Source organism: Danio rerio, chromosome 15 (genome assembly GCF_049306965.1).
Source record: "Danio rerio strain Tuebingen ecotype United States chromosome 15, GRCz12tu, whole genome shotgun sequence".
NCBI lineage: Eukaryota > Metazoa > Chordata > Actinopteri > Cypriniformes > Danionidae > Danio > Danio rerio.
The window spans coordinates 20568403-20592079 of NC_133190.1; the positions used below are offsets into that span (position 1 = coordinate 20568403).

General features: G+C 35.8%; 1 protein-coding gene across 1 annotated transcript; it reads left to right on the forward strand.

Annotated features, from left to right (window-relative positions):
* On the forward strand, nt 1–22719 carry dixdc1a (DIX domain containing 1a). Its single transcript, NM_182884.1, is given in 15 exon segments — nt 1–492; nt 5709–5818; nt 5914–6068; nt 8306–8392; nt 8508–8561; nt 9884–9934; nt 10998–11102; nt 11220–11273; nt 11418–11507; nt 13152–13223; nt 13302–13463; nt 18322–18388; nt 19093–19201; nt 19280–19388; nt 21965–22719. Coding segments are annotated over 15 exon segments (1332 nt in total). The 5' UTR covers nt 1–469; the 3' UTR covers nt 22049–22719.
* Nucleotides 22720–23677: the final 958 nt, after the last annotated feature.

A 23677-nucleotide genomic window follows, 5' to 3' on the forward strand; every position in this document is an offset into this window, starting at 1 on the left:
GAAGAGCAGAAGGGAAAAATATCTCAAAACCAGGGAGAATGAAAAACAGGAGTCGCGTGGTTAGTGGAGATTCAAGAAGGGGGACGGCAGAGCGTTCAGAAGCTCTTTACTCCCCTGTTATGGCTCAGAACTGAAAACAGGATTACCTCATGCTTCTTATCATAGAGACACATGCTGTCTCTGCCTGGGATTTTCACCGTTGAGTCTCTGGGAATACCCGAAAAGGCTATTTAATCTGGGTTTACAGCATAAGTGTTGAGGCTGGACTGAAGAAAGAGGACTGGAGGATAAACGCATGGGCTGGAATCTGCCGTCCATCATCTTCAATTGACCGAACCGGCAGCTACGTGGACAAGGATTTGGAATGTACACACCCTTTGGACCAGCGCTGTGTTGATGACACTCCGCTTCCTCAAACCCCACGGGTTGGGCCGGATCATAATGGGGGGTTAAAAGGGCAATCAGCATCATGGGAGCCAAACAAATGAAATGGTATGAATGAAATTCCACAGCTCCCTCAATGATTGCATTCTTCTCCTGTGTCCATCTTCCATTCCATTCCATTTAGGACATCATCAGAAGCATTGTCTGTCATTTGACTGCAACATTGTGATATTATATGTGGCTGTGCAGGTTTTTTCACCGTTTTACTATTTTGCTTTTAAAAGATTGATGAGTGGGTGTTGCCTGCTATTGTGAAGTCACCTAGCAACCGGGAATTGCTGAGTTCAATATGGTCAGTGCCATCTGCGTGCTCTGTATATGATTGGATGTATCAATCCACTCAAACGCTCCGTTTCATAAATGGGCTGATGGATATATGGGGTTTTAATAGACTGTACATCATAAAGAGGTCATGCGAGTGGAGTAAATGACGAGGGAGAATGTTTCATCTTCCGTTATGTTAGACTCATTAATTTATTAGAAACTAAGCTAATTTGTCTGTTAGGACTTGCTAGGCATGTGATGGTAACCAAAAAAGTCTAGGTTTTATAAGAGCCAACATTTTCTGTTATACCGTTCTTAAGGTATGTGTAAGATTATTTTATTTACATTTTTTTTTTTTAAGACAACAGCATCTCCAGCAGAAAAGATTTAAAATTGTAAAGAAATCAGTGTTTTTAAAACTAATTTCAAGAGTTCACACTTAGCTGATGATTGATTTTAAGCAAGTTTGGCATGCTGTCCCAGGAGAGAGCCCTGAGCTCGAAGGTTCTTGAGCCCTGGGCTCCCTCCCGTTTGGAGGAAGAGAGGGGAGCCTCGAGCTCAGGTAGATCTCGACAAGTCCCCTTTTTATAATAGCTAAAGATTAAGATTGAAGGCTATTAAAAGATATGCTGCATTATTAGATTACCTGTATTGAAATTTAGATTTAACGATTAACTTGTTGTACATGTTTTTGGAATGTGGGAGGAAACCGGAGAACCCGGGGAAAACCCACGCAAGCACGGGAAGAACATGCAAACTACACACAGAAACGACCACCGGCCTGTTAAGGAACTAGAACCGGTGACGTTCTTGCTGTGAGGCGACAGTGCTAGTCACTGAGCCACCGTGCTGCCCTATGGAGGGAAAGGTGAAAAGGTAGCGGTGGAAGGGGGGATTCTTCAAATCGAAGATGACTGTAGTGAGAAAACCCTGGCTTTTTATAGTGGTTAGGAATGGCCTGATTGGTGGATCAAGCATGCTAATGCAGAACCAGCCGTGTTCAATCATAATCACGTGCTCCTCTCGAAATTAGTTTATGAATAAACTTCACAAAGACAACAGTAGTCACTGATAGTGATGTGCGAAACCACTGGTTTCCTATCAGATTCAATACCAAGCAAAATGAAGGTGGATATCAGCTATACCAATCCGATACTGATACTTTGCGCATAAATTACTGTTTGGGAAATTAAGGTAACAAGTAGTGTTCTTAAAAGTGTCACTTTACACTGAATACGAGTCATATCACGGGTTATTCTTGTTTATTGTTCATTGATAAAAAATATACAAAAAAAAGTGCCAACTTACATATTTATTGACAGCATCTGAGCATGTTGTTAAAAACCTCATCTGAGCTGGTTGTTAAAAGAGTCTGCAAGTTCGTGCTTCATGGATAAAGTGATGTTGTTGTGGAAATCGATTATGTTAAGCGTGTCTTTATTCGCTTTATTTGATGCGCAGCAGGGAAAAAAGTCTTTCAGCAGCGCATGAAGTTGTTGGTAAAGTTCTCACTCGGATCAGAGCGAGTTTTTGTGCAACTAAATGCAGCGCTGCGTGCAAACTCACATTCAGTCAGGCGAATTAAAAGTCTCATTGCCTAGGATTTCAATCAAATTAATAAAACTCTTGCCATGAATAAAACTATAGGCTATTTTATTATTTTAAGATTTTAGATGAAAGGTTAGTAATTATATCATACATGGTTAATTGTATTTACGTCAATGAAATAACTTTAATAAATAAAATATCTTTGTAAGAATGTGATGAGTTATTCACTTCTCTGTCAGAGCCTGCTCTGTGGTTTTAAAACCTTTTTTAAACTGTACGGTTTAGACCTGGGTGATTTTTTTTTATAATTGTAGTGTAGTTCACTTGTAGATGTCCGATGACTAGCGCGCTTCCGCTGAGCCAGCTGTGGTAGCTTGGCAAACGAGGCGCGACATCATAGTTGTAGTAACCGTACCGAAGTGTTCTTAGAATGGTTCGGCACGATAGTGGCCATGTTAATCCAGTCCACTTGAAGTTTTTTAACCTTTTTTTTTATTTTTTATCATTGTCACAAATACCCAAGGCCCCAAAATACAGCCACATTGCCCCATTTTCTCTCTCTGTACCTGGATTGTGCAATTTACAATCACCTAATGTAAAAAAAAAAAAAAAAAAATGTAAATCCATCATCTTGTAAATCATCTTTGAATCATTTTTTCATTGTAGAATATAGAATATATGGTATACTATGTGTACAATAAAAACAAAATGTAAGGTTGGAAGAGGGAAACTTCTTTTAACTTGAGCCATATACTGAGAAAGAATACGAATGAGCCATTTGTAGGTGACATTAAAAGGAATTTGTGTGTTATTGGGTTTCACTGTCACAACAGGGTTGAGTTGGTCTTGCAGCTATATGTTAGCCAAAACAAAGCTCATTTCTGTGTGAGCTAATGTTCCTATCAACATTTACATGGAATGTTTCCCTTTTCCAAAAGAAATAAGAAGGCAGTAATTTGTGAAAGTATCTTATTACAACCTTTATTTAAACCTATAGTTAAAGTTCCCGTGAAGTGCTTTATATGCATTTTTATTCGATAATTGACTTAATCTCGACCGAAACACGAAGAGAGGGTGCATCAAATAAAAAGCAAATGGGGAGCGTCTTGAAGGGGGTAGGCCTGTCAGATAATAGAGAGCATTTGATTGATCATGATGTGATGAGAAACGGTAGTGTGAGGTGACGTGAATAAAATCGCTGATCAATTTGGGCGGAAGTGACAAGCTACAGGCTTTACATGTTTATAGCAGTTTTTTATTTTTTAAATATTTTTTGAATATCCTGAAAATGAATAATGCTGAGACTAACATTTAAAAACTTTATTTTAACTTCTTGGGACCTTTAAATTCCCCTCTGGCCCTCAAATATTGAAAGTCCTATATATTTCGCCATGCAATTACACATGACCATAGTTTAAAATGAAATGCAGGTCCCCTAGGATCAAACCCATCATTAGCTATGTTTTCATCCAAAAATGCGAATGAACTTGACGATCAGTTCAATAGTTATGTAGATGAAAGGGAGTAATGTATTCATTTGAAAGTTTCTATGCATGTTTTAGGTCTTATTCATGCAGAATATGACTTTGCTTCTAAAAATATAGTTTAAGACCTTTTTACTTCACACAATGTCTAAAAAAAAATGCAGCGCTCACATGCACAGCACTTCAAAATCACTTCAAAAGATGCGAGAGGAGAGTGTAACAGTCACAGACATCTGTCAAGCATGTGTTTACATTGACACAATAGGAAAGTAGAGCATTGGAGAGGAATAATGCATTCTGTGTGAACAGTCCCTTAGTTCTTCATGTAAACACTCCTATAGATCAGGGGTTCCCAAACTTTTCAGCCCGCCACCCCCAAAATAACAATGCCAGTGACTCGCGACCCCCAATATCTTATCTATCGATATCTGCAATGGTGCACACACTCCAATAGACCCAACTCTATTCTTCATTTATTTTTTTTAAATGTATATCAGGGCTGTAAATGTGCCACAAAGTTTAACCTGATGTTATAAAATCAATCTGCTGCATTTGACGCTATTGCTGTGTCTTTAATATACTGTAATTACCGCAGGGGTCCCAATCCAATAGAACTAGTAACTATAAGCTACTATATTTACTATATCCAGTAGTATAAACAACTATTTTTTTTCTTTTCAGTAGGTTATGGATAAAATATGGTATTTCTTATGGTTCAATAAAAATAAATAGATTTTTGTAAATCACCAGGCAACCTCCCTTCATTGTCTCACGACTCCTCAGGGGGTCCTGACCCCCACTTTGAAAACCACTGCTATAGATAGTAATTCAGTTTTCAACAAGACAGCTGAGTGAACAATTCAATGATTCAGAAATAAAGATATGAATCAGTAAATAGTTTAATGGGACTGAATACAACATTTCGCTATTCTAGTCTGTTTTGTACAAATCAGTTGAATGAATAAATGAATGAATAAAGACAGTAACATCCTCAATCAGCTGAAAGTTTCCCCCTCAGCTTTCCCCCGAAACTCCTTAGGCTTAGTCCCTTATTTATCAGAGGTTGCCACAGCTTAATGAACTAATTATGCAATAAATGTAATGCACTTGGTTCTAAATGAATCAGTCAGATTATGTTTTACATCTGCAGTATAAATGTACATGTCTCTCTTTGTATAAATACTTAACATTCAGCGCTATGACACCTCTCAGTGCAGCGTTCTGCTGTAATGTCATGCATGTGTACACATCTCTTTACACAGTCGTTCTCAGAAGCTTAATCAAGTAGATGTAATCCCGGTTAATAGTCCTTATCAACATGTCATAATCAGTTTATTCAAACAAGACTGGAAAGATGACTCTCATGAAATCAACTCAGAGAGCTCTTTTGTCTCCCATTCTGTGCAACAGACTTCATTCTGTCTTTGTTAGAGAGAACTCTTTAATATCATATTCCTCTGCAGGAGGTACAGCTAGGGTGTTGAAGATAAAGTCTCTCATTTCATCTGTACTGAAAGCAGTTGAATGACGTGACTGAGGAATGCTCTTCTAGTGCGGTTTGAAACTGAAACCTGGATAAGAATCTTGATATGCAACTGGAATTTCCCCTATTTAGTTCAGTTGGATGTGACTAAAACGAATACCTTACGTAAACAAAAGGCTTTTGTTCGTATTAAATTACTCTAGGTGTTATGTTTGACCAATTAGGATCACACAAATATCTATAGTACAGGCTTAAAAAGAACATTTTTCTTTTCAGTGAAGCCATAAAAGCTTTTTATGAAAAGTTCTTCAAATCAACATTCCATCATATTGTGATTAACAATTTAGTAATTTAAAGAACCTCATGTTACTGAAGAAGCTTTTTTGCATTGAAAAGTTTCCATAGTTGTAAAAGCTTCTTGATGGAACAATCAATGTTAATATAAGAGTGTATTTTGCTCATGATTCTTTTCAACATCTCTCCAGCCTCAGTTCATCCAGTCCATCACACACACCTAAGGAGGAGTACATTATTGCCAAATCTGAAGATTCAGGAGAGCTGGTTGGAAACCACACGGAACAACCACAAAGCCTAGGTAGGACATATCCCATTGATGGAGCCCAATATGATACAGATGTTCCAATATGATGCATGTTTTCATGTATTTTGTTGTGTTTGTTTCCTCTGAAGAGGATGTGGTGAAATCCTCAGCCACTGATCCATCTCCTGGCCCAGAACATGTTGTGAAAGAGGAAAGCAGCACATGGGAAGAACAGCTATGTGCCCAACAGGAACAGCTGGAGAAGGAGATGCAGGAGACCAGGAAAATGGTCTCACGGCTTCAGGTGAGATACTCGTATATTAATATCAGGGATGGGAAGTTTTGTTGTGATTCCTCCCCGTACTTTGTTATTATTTTGCTTGTTTATCTTAATAAATCCCCTAGACTAATCAATTTGTGTTTTCCCTCATTTGTGTTATGGATGTGCCTGTAACACTCTTCAACAACAGGCTTATAAAGAAAGTTCATTTGAAATTAATTTTACTCATCATTTACACACCCTCAATTGGTTCCAGGTCTTTATAGGTTTTTTATAAGACATTTTGAAGAATGTTAGAAATAGGTAGCCATTGACTTCCATAGTTAATTTTTACTATGAATGTCAAAAGCGACCTGTTTTCAACATTCTTCATAATATCTTCTTTAATGTTTAACAGAACAAAACTTAATTGTGACCATATAAAAAACAATTGGGTAAAAATGCCTGTCAAATTTGATGTCAAATTATGATACACTTGGGGCTCTATTTTAACGGTCTAGGTGCAAAGTCTAAAGCGCATGGAGCAAAAGCATTAAGCCCGTGTCTGAATCCACTTTAGCTATAAAAAAAAATATTTAAATTAAATTAAAAATAAGCTCTTCGCCGCAGTGCATGGTCTAACATGGTTATGATTATTGTTTTAATGAGTTATGGGTTTGTTTTGAGAATAAACCAATCAGAGTCTTATCTCACATTCCATTTAAGAGTCAGTTGCATCACTCCATAGTGCATTTGCTATTTACATGGCGGACTTTGTAAATAGAAGAACTGAATGATTTACTAGTGAGAAAACAGTTAAACAGAGCATCTGCAGCACGAGGATAAAGTATGAGCCTCCGCTAATCGACCTTTACTTTCACTTTCTCTCTTGTGTAGATTAGGAAACGGTAATGTACACACTCTGCTGAAGACACCCTTTAGCCTACATAATTAATTTTGTTTGCACAAAGATTTGCTTCAAAACTATTTCTAAATTCAGTTCTAATTTCCAGCAAAAAAATAAATGAACAATAATAACAAAGTGTGTTCAAAAAACTGAGTTGTATCCAAATACACATGACAGGTGGACAAATCTAAGCTTTTTTTTAATGAAACAAATATAAATATGCATATAATAAATAATACTGCTAATAATAATAACATTACACAAAGGCAAATTGTCATGAACTGAAAAAGCAACCTGACACAAAGAAGGCATGGATATATATATATATATTCTATAAATGTAGAAAATAATAATTTTTGTAATATTTTATTCCTTTAATTATTTTCCTGTATGTAAGTTTTTGACTCTTCTAAAGCATAATAATATTATAATATGTTTGCATATATTTAAGAAACATGTAAAGTGAACACACTTGTCACTCGCGGGATGTTTTTCACAAATTTTCTGCACAAATTGAAATTTTTGAATTTACACAGTAAAACACAATTGAGATGAATTCCATGCACTGGCAGCAATTGCGTTGTGCATTTTGTGCCACCTGACAGAAATTTGCCTATGTTCACACATTTACATTGACTTCATTTGTAATCTGCTTGTATGGATGCTTTCGCTTTTGACCCTCATTCTGGCAACCTGCTTGTGTGTCAGTCTAAGGCGGAGGGGCCGGGTGAAACAAAAACTTGTTAAATTTGGACTGCAATACCTAGTTCAACCACTAGTTAATCTTACAAATTGTCCCTTTAATTATCATCATCATCATTATAGCTTTATTATAGGACAATTTTTCCCAGTGATGGGCATCCATTGCGTAAAACATATGCTGGGTAAGTTGGCGGTTCATTCCGCTGTGACGACCCCAGATTAGTCAAGGGACCAAGCCGAAAAGAAAAATGAATAAATGCATGAATGAATAAAGAACAATTTTATGTGATGTATTTATGTGGACTGGGCCTTGTTATAAGTGAAGCATTTCGTTTGGTCAGACTGAGATTATTCTGTGCATTAGTTTGGACAGATTGGTTGACTTTAATCCATCATGATTAATGTGACCTTATCCAGGCTTCTGAACAGAACGAATGACCAACCAATTCAAGCTGTAGATGATGTTTAACTATTCTAACACAGAAATATAAGAAAGGTGAATATAAAGATAACAAGATTGAAACAAGGAGATGTAGCTTTAAAAAGAAGCTGGTTAGCCTAATGAAGGTTGATCCTATAATGACTATTGTTTGGAGGACTGTTGGTGCAATAGCATATGTTCACAGCGAGAGGTCTAGTTTTATTCACTTAACACATGCCTTGTCCTCATCAGGCTTTACTCCTGCACGGCTCTCTACCCGAGGATGAGCAGACGTCTACTCTGAGTTTCGGGGACACTGCCTGCTCTGAGCAGCAGCTGGTAAGATAACATCACACTTTCTGAGCCTTCATAAGGATAATGAAAGGACCTGTGCTGTGCATGGCCCAGTCTATTATGGTAATAATAACACTTTCTTTTTATTCTGCCATTTTAGATTTTAACCCGCAGCCGTCTGGACCAGAGTATGGAGGAATCTTTAGATCTGAAGGTGACTTAAACTTCAAAGAATTATTATGTTATTATGTATTATTATTATGTTGCTCAAACATAAGATCCCATTTTGGTGGCTGAATGACACATGATTTTATACACAGAACTCAATAAAAAAAAAAAAAAAAAAAAACATAAATTTATGTGTTAATGTTTTAAAAGGTTTAATAGGAATGTAATGCCATTTCATTGTCATTTAATGTAGCATTTATGTGTGTTAAATGTACAGTTGAAGTCAGAATAATTAGCCCCCCTGTTCATTTATTTTTTGTTAAGATTTTTTTCAGCACATTTCAAAACATAATAATTTTAATAACTCATTTCTAATAATTGATTTATTTTATCTGTGCCATGATAACAGTAAATAATATTTTACTAGATATTTTTCACGACACTTTTATACAGCTTACAGTGACATTTAAAGGCTTAACTAAGTTAACTAGGCAGGTTAGGGTAATTAGGCAAGAGATTCTATAACGATGGTTTTCTTTAGACTATTGAAAAAAGATAGAGCTTAAAGGGGCTAATAATTTAACCTTAAAATTGTGTTATAAAAAACTAAAACTTTCTCCAAAAAGACTTTCTCCATAAGGAAAAATATTATCAGACATACTGTAAAAATTTCCTTGCTCTGTTAAACATCATTTGGCAAATATTTAAAAAAGAAAAAAAGATTCAGAGGGGGCTAATAATTTTGACTACAACTGTACATATTAAATTAATCAACAAATAAGTAATTGTATTATATTTTAAATTATTTTACTGACACACGACTTTATTGCTTGTCTGAAACAGTAACCAGTCAAATGTGAAAGAAAAAGAAAGAAAAAAATTTAAAGCTGTATTACACTTTTGTTGTTCTGATTTATGAGAAACTCTTTAACTTTTGCCAAAAATTTGAAGCACAAACTATTATCAGTCATTTTTTAATTTAACAAACAATTTCAAAGAAAGAGCAAGCAACACACAAAATTTTACATAAAACAAATGATCACATTAAAATAAAAGGTCACGTTTGAATTTTAAGATGTTCTTGTTACCATCTAATTATTCTATTAACTATGTACTCACTATATGATTAGTGTTAGAATGTGTGTGAGCTTTAGGTTTAGTATCATGTAATTATTATTTTTTAATTATACAATATTAGTGCACAGAACTTGTGTGATAGTGCTCCTTAAAATAAAGTGTTAACAAATAAATATTTTTAAAGTGCATACATTTTCAACAGTATTTTATGAATTTGAAATTTTGCACTGCATTTTGTTGTGTTTTAAGGGTTACAGAGATAGCTATAATGTGTTGTATTGTGCTTTTCAGAGAGAACTTTTAAGATACAAACAGGAGGCACGCAATCTGCAGGCTGTTAAGGTAAGGCCAGGAGAAAACGAGTACAGAATGTCTAAATAGTAAATTGGCTTTGTTTTAATGACTGAATTCATTATTTTTAATGAGGTAACATAACTGATGATTTGAAAAGGGTTTGAGGACTATATTACTCTTTACATACTTCTGTTTTTTTTTTTTTTTGTCTACTGATGAATATAAAATAAAAACGTCAAAACAAAAATGCCTATACACATAATTAAACAATATAATACAAATTTAAATGTCATATTATATTATATTATATTATATTATATTATATTATATTATATTATATTATATTATATTATATTATATTATATTATATTATATTATATTATATTATATCAGGGGTCACCAACCTTTATGAAACTGAGAGCTACTTCTTGGGTACCGATTAATGTGGAGGGCTACCAGTTTGATAAACACTTCCCAAATAACAAATTTGCTCAATTTACTTTTAATTATACTTTATGTTTTTGGTAATAATTAATGATATTCATCCATATGAAGACACTGATCATGTTAATGATTCTCACAAAAGTTATCAACAATGATTTAACAGGGTAGGAAATACCCTGTATTTAATGTATCAATTTGCAACACTTTATTTTTATATATCTCTGCAAATATTTACATTTTTAAATGATTACTTCTATATTAGATGAAGCTTACTGGTAAGTGGCACTATGTTGAGCTATTTTTAGAACAGGCCTGCGGGCAACACATGTGATCCTCGCGGGTACCATGTTGGTGACCCCTGCATTATATTATATTATATTATATTATATTAAATTATATTATTATATTATATTATATTATATTATATTATATTATATTATATTATATTATATTATATTATATTATATTATATTATATTATATTAAATTATATTATTATATTATATTATATTATATTATATTATATTATATTATATTATATTATGTTATATTATATTAGCACTTTATCAAGACATTTTGATTTGAACATTAGCTTTTCACAATTTGCACCAGATTTTGGGCCATTTGGCATAATTAAGGTTTGTTCCTGTGTCCATCTGTCTACCCAGGATGCCTTGCAGCAGAGAATGTCTGTACAAGAGGATTCAGTGCTGCAGCTCAAACAAGAGCTGCTCAGATCCAGTATGACCAGAGAGGAGCTCGAGGGACAGAACGTGAGTTTAAGATCAAAACTAAATTCAATTAATCAAAATCCAATTGCATTTCATTCTTCTCAATACACCTGTCAGATATATAAATGCATATTTCAAAGCTTTACTTTTCTTCTTCAGGTGGAACTAGAAAGAAAGCTGAGTGAACGGAATAGACTGCTGAGCGAATACAAAGTAGGAGAATTCATTCTTGAATATGCTTAGTGCTAGAAACATGTTTAAAGTGGCTTAGTCATCTTTATTGGTAATTAGATTTGTGGTTTTCTACTGGTTTGATGCAGTGTTGTGGTCACAAATCAATGGTTTGTATCTTTGTAGAAAGAACTCGGGCAGAAAGACAGACTGCTTCAGCAACAGCAAACAAAACTGGATGATGCACTGCGCAGAATCAGTGAAAGCTACCACAGGGTAACTGAATAAACCACTATAGTGCACAATAAGCCACAGTCTAACATTGTGTGTAATAAACCAAAGTCCACAGTTTTAAGTCTATTCACTCAGTGGCTTTATGTACAACATTTTCAGGCAGTTCATTCAATGGGGGAATCCTGAAATCTCAAAAACCGCTCACTGAACTCGCAATTAAATTACATTTTTCAAATCAGCAACAAAATTTGAAGTGACCTGTCCTATTCTTGTTGCTGCTTAAAGAGATAGTTCACCCAAAAATGTAAATGTACTCACTATTAAAGTGGTTCCAAACATTTCTGGGTTTCCTTCCTCTGTTGGACACAAATGAAGGTGTGTTTTTGAAGACAGATGGAAACCTCTAACCATTGACTTCCATAGTAGAAACAACAAATACTATGGATGTCAATGGTTACAGTTTTCCAACATTTTCCAAACTTCAAACTTCATAACTTCATTGGTGTTTACCAGAACAAAGAAATGCATACAGATTTTAAACAAGTAAAGCGTGAGTAAATGATAAAAGAATTTTCATTTGGGGGTGACTATCCCTCACAGCACTAATTAAGTCTAAAATATGTTATTTCCAGTTTTCTCTAGCTAATGTGTGTGTGCAAAGATTGGAATGACACCAATCTCCTTTAATGACCATTCCAATGGTAACCAGAGGACGTATTTAAGAGAAGAGGCAGAATCCTGACCAAAGACTGCAGGACTACACTGGAAGGACATGATAAGCGATGGGATATAAATGTGGGGTTATTTCTGCTGTCTTCCTTTGTTAATCAGGGGTCGCCACAAAGAAATGAACCGGCAACTTATCCAGCACATGTTTTACGCAGCAGATGTCCTTCCAGCTGCAACCCATCACTGGAAAACACCCATACACTCTCATTCACACAAACACACACACACACACACACAATATGGACAATTTAGCTTACTCAATTCACCTAAAGCAGATGTCTTTGGACTTGTGGCGAAAACAGGAGCCCCCGGAGGAATCCCGTGCAAACATGGGGAGAACATGCACACTCCACACAGAAATGCTAACTGACACAGCCGAGGCTTGAACCAGCGACTTTCTTGCTGCGAGATGACAGCGCTACCCACTGTGCCACCATGCCGCCTGCAGTCAAAACTAATATATTCAAATAGTAGTCACCAAACGACATTCCCTTAAAAATGACCATTAAGACGATATTTCAACTATTTCAACCAGAAGGCAGGGCTTCATTCACTGTTGTGGCAATACTGAACCTACAATACTGAACTTTCCCCCACTCATTGTAATGTGAGTGAACTGTCTATAGCACAGCTGTCAAAGCCAAATCTTGGTGGGCCGCAGCTCTGCACAGTTTAGTTTCAACCCTAATTAAACACACCTGATCAAACTATTTGAGTCCTTGTTTGAAACCTACAGGTAAGTGTGTTGAAGCCAATTTTAACTAAACTGTGCAGAGCTGCAGCCCTCCAGGAACTGGCTCTGACATCTGTGGTCTATGGTCTTTAGTGTAAACCTTTTGTCGCTGATTGATTCCACTAGAGGGCGCCATTAAATGTATTTAGCCTCATATTTAATAGACACTCACATAAAATAGTGCATACTGCTAAGTTTTAATAAATCAACACTGTTTGCTTCAGTTGTCAGGCTGTGAGAATAATGGCTACAGTCACATGATGGATACGTCATCGGCTGTGTTCCAACACAGAATGGTGAGTCGTGTCATTTTCATTTATTTGAAATAGTTTTCCCTCAGTCTGTGTGATGTTATTTGACTCTGTGTTTGTCAGGGGGATGAGCTGCAGCTGGTGCGGGACGCTCTGCGTAGCCTGAGGGACAGTTTCAGTGGTCACGACCCACAGCATCACACACTGGACACACTGGAGCAGGGGGTGGCCAGTCTAGTGGACCGCCTTCACACCTCAGACACCAAAAAAAGACCGGAGAGAAAGGCAAGTTACCTTTATCTTTGTCCAGCATTCTGGATTATAGAACATATTGAGTAAACTGAGGAGAGAGCTGACTTCAACTTAACAGTCAAAGTAGGTTGCATCCAAAATCGTATACTTCCATACCGTATTGTATAGTATGTTAAAATCAGTATGTGAGCCGAGTAGTATGTACTAATTTATAGTATTTGAAAAACAGTAGCACCCAGATGACTTACTACTTCCAGCGAGATTCTGAAGTGTGCATCTAATGGATACTACACTATCCCATGATGCCATGCGAGGACATTTATGAATGGTAGTGAAGCCATACAGCTAACACCAGTAGGTCATGTGATATTGACTAATGGCAGATGCAGTATGTCCAAATTCCATTCATATTACTCACATTCATACTATATAAGACCCCGCCCATTGACTTGTGTCCTCTGTAGTGGAGAACTTCAAGTGATATGTCATTTGATTAGCTGGCATGCTAGGAACCACTTCTTATCATGCATCCAAAATGGCCGACATACAAAAACACATTTTATGGGAAGGAAAGAGGTAAAATGTTTTATTATTATTATTATTACTACATATATATTTGTTTATTATAGTGTCAGGAACAATACACTTAGCTTTCAAAGCTGTTAACTTGTTTGTGTTTCCAATTATCCCTTTTTAAATGTCCCCTATAGTGGACACCAGGACCATCTTAATGTAATTAATGACTGCATGTTGTAGGAGGCAGAACTAAAGCAGAGAGGATTCTTTAGAACAGTGGTTCCCAACCTTTTTCTTTGGGCCCCCCCCCATGAACATATACAAACATTGGAGCCCCCCCCACCATATAAATACACACGCACGCACACACATATGTACTGTGTATATATATATATATATATATATATATATATATATATATATATATATATATATATATATATATATATATATATATATATATGTGTGTGTGTGTGTGTGTGTGTGTGTGTGTGTGTGTGTGTGTGTGTGTGTGTGTGGGTGTGTGTGTGTGTGTGTTTGTGTAATATTAATATATAGTAATATGTATAGAAAATATTAATTAATCAGTTTTAACTTGTCTTGGCCTTCAATAAAACCAAAATCTAGGTAGGCTTTGTCATACTGTCTAATCTTTTTCTTCGCCTCTGAAGAATCACTGCATTTACGTTTGTCTGCCATTTTTGTTTTGATTTTGCCTTTACAACACGTTGACAAGCACATTGTGCAAGTGAGCAAAATTTAAATAATTATTTAAAGTTATTTTTTAAAATTATTTTCACTATTATGTTGGAATTTTAAGTATGTGTTTAGATTTTTTTTTTTTGGTACTTAAAAATACATATATAATAGTAGGGCTACTCGATTTTGGGAAAAATCATAATCACGATTATTTTGGTCATAATTGTAATCACGATTATTCAAAACCATTGCCAGTTAAAGTCAAAATTATTAGCGCTACTGAGATTTTTTTTATTTATAAATATTTCCCAAATTATGTTTAACAGAGCAAGGAATTTTAACAGTATTTCCTATAATATTTTTTCTTCTATTTGTTTTATTTTAGCTAGAATAAAGACAGGTTTAAATATTTTGAAACCAATTTAAGGTCAATATTATTAGCCCCCTTAAGCAATATATATTTTTAAATGTCTGCAGAATAAACTACTGTTATAATGACTTGCCTTATTACTCTAATTAAGCCTTTGAACTGCACTTTAATCTGAATGCTTGTATTTTGAAAAATATCTAGTAAAATGTTATGTGCTGTCATTATAGCAAAGAAAAAAAGAAATCAGTAATTAGAAATGAGATATCAAAACTATTATGTTCAGAAATAAGTTAATAAAATATTCTTTCCATGAAACAGAAATTGGGCAGGAAAAGGTTTGCTAATATTCAAGAGGGCTAATAATTCTGACTTCAAGTGTATACATACAGTTATTTTCCACCCTGCAAAGGAAAGAGAAATAAATACAATAGAATAAAAATATAAAACAAACTGTGCTTTAAGCATCTTCACTGTAAGAAAAACCCTTTAGCTACAGAAATCCTTCAGTCAAGAGCAGCGAGGGTTTTCTTGTTATGTTTGTTTAATAATGATAAAAACAGGCGGCAGAAGGATTATAGCGCGCTGTCTCTTTAATGGTTTCTCTTTCACGTCTTTTGATCCTCAACTCGTTTGTTTATTACACAAATGAGGGTTAATGTAAATAATCACTAAACACCGCGTTTTGACACCTATTTGACCATTAAAGCGCTAACGTTAAGATGACTTTAGATGTCTGCGCTACTCTGCTCGTCTCAGTGTGTGAATGAGTGAATGCTGACCGGCCGCATGCTTCTGACTGCGTGATCGTGCTGCACACACACATAAGCTCTTTCGCGCTTTTAAGAGCAACACGTTTACAACTGGAACGTGGCAAAATATGATGCAATAATCATGTATCTCGATTAATGCTTTTTTATAATCGTTTGAAACCGAAATCTAAATCGGATTTTCGATTAATTGCAAAGCCCTTTATAATAGTGGAGCATTTTTATGCCTTTTTCTACCTCAATACTTATCCTATCCCGCGCGCCCCCTGTAAACTCTGGGGACCCCAGGTTGGGAACCACTGCTTTAGAAAATAGTTGAGAGAGACTCTGGGCTCTATTTTGACGGTCCATGCGCAGAGCGCAAAACGCAGGGCGCAAACGCTTTCAGGGCGTAACAGAACGCATTTTTGCTAATTTAAGGACGGGAAAATCTGCTTTGCGCCGTGGTGCATGGTCTAAAAGGGTTGAGTTTATTTTCTTAATGAGTTATAGGTGTGTTTTTGAGAATAAACCAATTAGAGCTTTATCTCCCATTCCCTTTAAGACCCAGCTGCGTCGCGCCATAAGCGCATTCGCTATTTACAGGACGCAACGTAAGTCTAAGTGGAAAAAATGCGCATTTCACTAGCAAACAGTTAACAGTTGACAGTTTTTTTTTAACAGAAAACTGTTAAACAGAGTATTTACTGCGTGAGAATGAGAGATAATGGATCTACTTTCACATTCGCTCGTGGATAGAGAAACCTTTACGCACAGACATCAATTAGTCTATACATAAATACTTTTGTTTGTTAAACGCAAATATTCGTTTCAAAACTATTTCTAAATTCAGTTCTAATTTCCAGCAAACGAATAAATGAATAATAATAACAAAATGTGCTCAAAAACCTGTGTTATATCCTAAAACACATGCTGTGCCCCATATGGTCTAAAACCTGACAGGTGGGCAAATCTAAGCTTGTTTTTAATAAAACAAATATAAATATGGATATAATAAATAATACTGCTAATAATAATAACATTATACAAAAGCAAATTGTTATGAATGAACTGAAAAAGCCTCCCAAGATGAAGAAGACATAAAAGCAGTGATTTTTCATATTTATATAGGCTAGAAAATAATATGTTTTGTAATATTTAAATCCTTTATATTTATATTCTATATCTATTCTTATTATATCCTATATATATCGTTAATATTTAAAATTTTTGATATGTAAAGATATTTGCCTATTGCTCTCTTGTGCGTAAGCGAGGCACAACTCTGCGCCGGAGTTTAGACCGGGTTAGTTTTGGTCTAATGAAAAATCTATTATAGTTTCTCAAAATAGCAACGCGCCAGCGGTCCACCTCAGAACGCCTTCCTTTTTAGACCAGAACGCCTATGGGCGCACATATGAGCGCTAATGCAGCATAGCGCAAAACCTCAAAACGACTCTTGCGCCAAGCTGAAACTAGCAAAAGACTATTGTGCCGCGCCTTGTGCCACATTACGCCGGGTGTATGATAGGGCCCTCTGATTTCTAGTCTGACAATCAGACAATTAGAGAATTAGAGACAATTAGAGAATGACAATCAGTTTTAAATATTTTTTATGGTAAATTTATTTTGGGTTATCATCACTTCTTTGTTTTTGTTTAGTTTTTTTGAGTTTGGCTCTCTTTCAGACTAAACTGTTTCAGGAATTTCAATACAAAAGGAAAAATGGCTTTTGTTTAGTTTTTGTTACAATAATATTGGATTATTATCCCTTTACAGCCATATCCTGTACAGTTTTGTTGTCTGAGTGGCGGTCATTTTGAACTAAAATGGTCCTGTTGTCCACTACAGTGGACATGCTGTAAAATTAAAAATAAAAACAAAATGTAAAAACTCTAAATTGTAGATTTTCTTTTATCTCAAAGGGTGTAAGAAGCACATAAAAAAGAAATAAAATCTTTAGGTTTCAGGAGGATATAGAACTTACTTTTTTAACAGCGATGTAGTATATTCAAATTCAAGTGTGGTACCTACTAGAGTAGTAGGTCATTTTGAACACAGCCATAGACTTTTCAGAATGACACAAGCACAGTGCGAGTCATGTGACAAGAACCAACTAATCAGCTTCACACTTTCTATGGAATATACACACATCAATACACAGTACTGAATATATGATATTGTGATAGCTTAGCATCAACTAACGCCATGGGAGCATGAGCTCAGAAGCTTGAAATTGGTGAAAGAACTCATTTTGTTTAAGATGCTTTGTTTTGTTGTTTGTCTTGTTTTGATGTTTCAGGCATAATATGTGATAAATGCAGTATAATAAAGCAAATCACCAAAAATTATTTAAAACTAATTGTGGTCTTTAGTTTGTCGGTGCCTAAAATTTCATAAATGTGTTAAATTGATCCAAGATCAGGAAAAAAAACAACTGAAAATATATTGAAGCAATAACAAAACAATCCTTTTTTTACTGAAGTCTGTAACTTTTTGATGATAAATCACTATAATGTTCTATATGCCATGTCCACTTAAACTTTTTATCCCACCACAGGGTTCAACAAGGTCACCTGGAAAAAAAGCCAATCACACAGACCGAGAATCATGGCCATCAACCTCTAGTAGGTCACTTTAGTTCTATTCTCCTAGGCATTCATGTATGCTTCCCACTTTTTAATCAATGAATGGTTGTGTTATATTGTATTAACCATTCCAGACATTTTTAAAAATGCCAAAATTACAGTATAATACACTGCATTTATATAGTGCTTTCATTCAAATTCCACATTTAAGAGGTTTTTTTTTTACCACCACCATGGGCAGCATCCACCTGGAGGACCAGATTGAAGCTCTTTGGCACCAAAATGCACACCTCACACCAGCAAATTGGTGTAGAGGCATTAGAGTGATGCCAGTTAGTACTACAGATATGGGGATGGACAGATGCCATTAGGCACACACCCTTATTCTTTTAAAATAACATCCTGGTATTTTTAATGACCAGAGTTGAGGCCTCAATTTAAATTATCATCCAAAGGACTGTGCTCTGCTCATTGACTGTATAGTGCTCCTAGAAATATACTGGTGTACTAGATAAGCACCCCCAATTAGCTTCACTAGCACTTCTTCCAGCAGCAACTTTATAGTTTTCCCATGTGGTCTCCTGTCCAGGATCAACCCTACGTATTTGTGAAACAGTTCAACCAATTTACTAAAAAGAATCCAGTCAAAACAACAGCCAGCTCACATATTAGCACACAAGTGTTAATAAAAAAGCCATTATAATGTATTCCGCTACATACATGTTTTGGTTGTTTGCTTTCAGAGATCGCTCATTCTCACAGTAGCCCTGTTCTCAGTGCAGCAGCCTCAACCAAAGTACTCTACTACACAGATCGCTCTCTCACACCCTTCCTGGTCAACATCCCTAAAAGGTGAGGCAAGAATCATAGCATCATCTTGTAGAAATAAGTCAATGTCGTATGATCTAGATCTGATGTTTTTATTGGTAGGCTGGGGGACGTTACTCTGCAGGACTTCAAGGCGGCTGTGGATCGACATGGCAGTTTCAGATATCACTTCAAATCTCTGGATCCAGAGTTCGGAACGGTGAAAGAAGAGGTGAAAACAATCCCAACCATTCATTCAATCATTTTCATGCCCTTCACGCTGCAACCCATCTTTGGGAAACACCCATACACTCTCATTAACACACATACAATGAGAATGGACAATTTAGCCTACCCAATTCACCTGTACCGCATGTCTTTGGACTGGGGGAAACCAGAGCACCCTGAGGAAATCTACGCAAACGCAGGAAGAATATGCAAACTCCACACAGAAATGCCAAATGACCTAGCCGAGGCTCGAACCAGCGACCTTGTTGCTGTGAGGCGACAGCACTACCTACAGCGCCACTGCGTCGCCCACAATTACAGTCAATCATAAACAATACAATATTACAAAGACAGCATGTGAACACAGTTTACTTGGTTCAGTTGGTACCAACAAATAAATCAAAAGGTAATTCTCCGCACTCATTGAGTAATTGCTTTAGATTTTTTTATTTCACATTCTTTAAGAAATATAACCACAAACATTTCGGCTCAACGCCTTCCTCAGTGTGTTAACCTTTGTGGCTATTTTCCAGAAGAATGTGAAATAAAAATATAATGCAATTACTCAATGAGTGTGGATCATGACCTTTTGAGGTATTCTGTTTATAATATCTCCCCTCTCCCCCGACGGTCCGCACTCACATTGCATTTGCGCCTGAGTACGCTTACGTCATTGATGATGCACTGTTCAGTAAGAAGCGTTCTCTCAATTTCTTTAGTTATATACTTTTAGTCGTTTTGGATGCAGTGACACGCAGTCAAATATTTCACAGAACAGATCAGCAACTTTTGACGCTCATAAACAATCATAAGGTCCTTGTGCTGCAGGTATTAGGAGGTTTGCTAAAGGTGCAGCTGTCGTGCAGTGAGGGGTTTGCATCTTTAATAATCTGCGACAGTTTGCGTTGATTGAACAGTAAGAAAGATTAATAAATCTATATGAAACAATTCCTTAAAAACCACATCTCGTCTTCAGTTTCAGGCGCGCTTTGCACTCACACTACAAGCGTACCGCGCCAAAGCACAAGTAACCACGCTCTAGCACACATCCTCCAACCGGGCCAGGGCCGATTCAGAGCACTTACACTTCTCAAACGGGCCTAGGCACGGTTTGGATAGCATAGTGTGAGTGCGCCCTAGGATACCAATTTTAACACACAAAAACAATGCAGGAGCGCAGTGCATGTTTTACTATTAAACCAAGAAGATAAATAAAATGATGCATTTAGTCCTGATTTACTCAGCATTCACACTATCCTTCATAAGATCAAACCAAAAGATAAACAACTAAAATTATTTAGGACATATACACAGTAGATCAGCAGTTTCTGAGATAGTCAGCCCGTCTGGCACCAACAACCACGCCACGCTCAGTCACTTAAATCACATTTCTTCCCCTTTCTGATGCACGGCTTGAACTGCAGCAGATTGTCTTGATCATATCTACATGCCTTAATGCATTGAGTTGCTGCTATGTGATTGGCTGATTAGAAATTTGCGTTAACAGTTCGACAGGTGTACATAATAAAGTGGCAGGTGAGTGCAGGGGCGGACTGGCCATCTGGCAATTCTGGCAATTGCCAGAAGGGCCGGACCAATTCTTAAATGTGGGCCGGTCAGTTTTTTTTTTTTTTTTTTTTTTTTTTATATATGTATTGTTTTTAAGTGCAGACAGCTTTTATCTCTTGCTAGATGTGATATTATGATGATGATAATGAAAATAATACTAATAAAAAATGTTAAGCATTTGAGCCAATCGGCAATTGCCACCTAGTTTCAAGATGGGCCGACCCAATCCGAGGTTAATCAAAATCTGGCAAGAATGTCATATCATTTCACCATCTGTACACCAAAATAAATAGTGAATGTGCGTCTCCGTGGGTGGGGCTGTGTCGGTGTGATAATTTGTGTCGGTGTGGTAATTTGTGTGGCTACAGTGCCAGGGCTGAATTTTTGTCCCAGTCCGCTCCTGGGTGAGTGTATCTATGACATAACAGTGCACAGTATAAATGAGTACAGTCCCTTTTGAAAATGAAGATTTTTATCCATTTATCAGTGAATATAGAAAATGTGTTTTTGGTGCAAAAAATGTTTTATTGAACAGTTATATTCATTAAAATAGGACAAAAAAAGATAATAGCTTTAAATTCAAATTACTTACTGCAAAAAAAAAAAAAAGGCTTTCTTTGACATTCGTTTGGTTGTACTAAATTTTGCATTGTGATCTTAAGCTATAATGTTAGATTAATTCCAGTACTGCCTTCGATACTGACTAATTTCATCAAATATATTATTGTATAGCATCCCATAGAAAATATTAATTTAAAAAAGATCTGTGAGGGGTGTACTCATTTATGATGAGCACTGAATGTCTCCTGTATGGGGCCTTATTAAATATGTGCGTACATATTATGTTAATTCTGTCAGTTGTGAAAAGCTTATAAAGGAGCTAAAACAGCAGTAAGTCTGGTTTGGAAAAGCTCATACTTTTCAATTGAACTGCAATAATAAAGCAATCTCAGTTTGTTTTAATTGAGCACACCCTTAACGTCTTTCTTTAAACCTTTGGCTGCATTTCAGGTGTTTCAGGATGATGCTGTTATACCTGGATGGGAAGGGAAGATTGTTGCATGGGTGGAAGAGGACCACGGAGAAGGAAGATAAAGCATGAGGTTTTCGATTCATTCAGAATGAATGTTTTACCCCACATATACCTCATCCCTGAAAAAACAAAACTCAGAAACTTTTTACCTGCCCTAACTGTGAACTCACTCACATTTCATAACAGCAGGTAATGTGTGTAAAACAGAGTATATGTATTTTAAAGAATGAAAGACGACTGAAATGTTAATATAATTCAAATCAGTTTACAGCTAAATACTATTAAAAGGTTTTTCTGTGTTGAGGTTTTCCAAAAACTATTTCAACAATGCCATTGTGATTAACCAAGAAAAAAAGCTTATTTATTTGTGCAGTAAGCAGTAATAAACATGTTGCATTAGTTGCCAAATTGTGACAAACATACCACAGATTGTGTGCATGTGTTGTCTGTGCCATTTTAGGAGAACATATCATCAGAGGAATATGCGCACATTCACTGTCATATATTTTTCACTAAAATATGCCAACATTTCTTGACTACACTTTCAAAATAAGAGGTGGTAAAAGCAGGGACCATTTTGTTTGTACAAATTTGTAACATTTGAACAAGTATTTCCTTTTGTAAATGATTGTACTTTTCCAATCAAGTTTGCATGTTCATAGTGTTTGGTATCTGTGTTGTAAATGCAAATGCTGTTGACACTTGTCCACCTTTTATTAAAGGCATTCTGTGCACAGGATTATTGGTATATTTAATCGACTAAAATGCATTTTATATTGGTGTCATACTGGTTATCTGATGATTTTCACATTGTTCAAAATTGGGTATATGTTAAATATGTTGTTTATTAGTCAATTTATATTTATTGGTTTTGATTGCACTTGCTGTTATCTAGAAGTCCAGAAGTCACTTGTTATTTAATTAAGATTAAAACACTTGAATACCAAACTTTTAAAACAAATATTCCATACTGTACATCAAGTGTGTCCAAAATTCTATATATATATATATATATAGAATACATATATCACTCATTTTATTATGAATTTATTTATTATTTATTTCGGTTAGAATAAAAGCAGTTTTTCATTTTTTTTTAAAACATTTTAAGGTCAAAACTATTAGCCCCTTTAAGCTTTTTTTCCGATTGTCTACAGAACAAACCATAACCTAATTGCCTAATTACCCTAACCTAGTTAACCTAATTAACCTAGTTAAGCCTTTAAATGTTACTTTAAGCTTTATAGAAGTGTCTTGAAAAATATCCAGTAAAATATTATGTACTGTCATGATGGCAAAGATAAAATAAATCAGTTATTAGAAATGAGTTATTAAAACTATTATGTTTAGAAATGTGCTGAAAAAAACCTTCTCACCGTTAAACGGAAATTGGGGGACAAATAAACAGGGGCTAATAATTCAGGGAGGCTAATGATTTTGACTTCAACTGTATATAGTTGTATTTCTGTTAGCGTTTCTGTGCCCACAGAAGCAAACAGTTAGGGTTTCTGTGTGGAGTTTGCATGTTCTCCCTGCGTTTACGTGGTTTTCCTCTGGGTCCTCTGGTTTCCACCACAGTTCAAACTTCAAAGACATGCGGTACAGGTGAATTGGGTAGGCTAAATTGTCCGTAGTGTATGGGTGTGAATGAGTGTGTGCGGATGTTTCCCAAAGAGATTCAAGGTTCATTA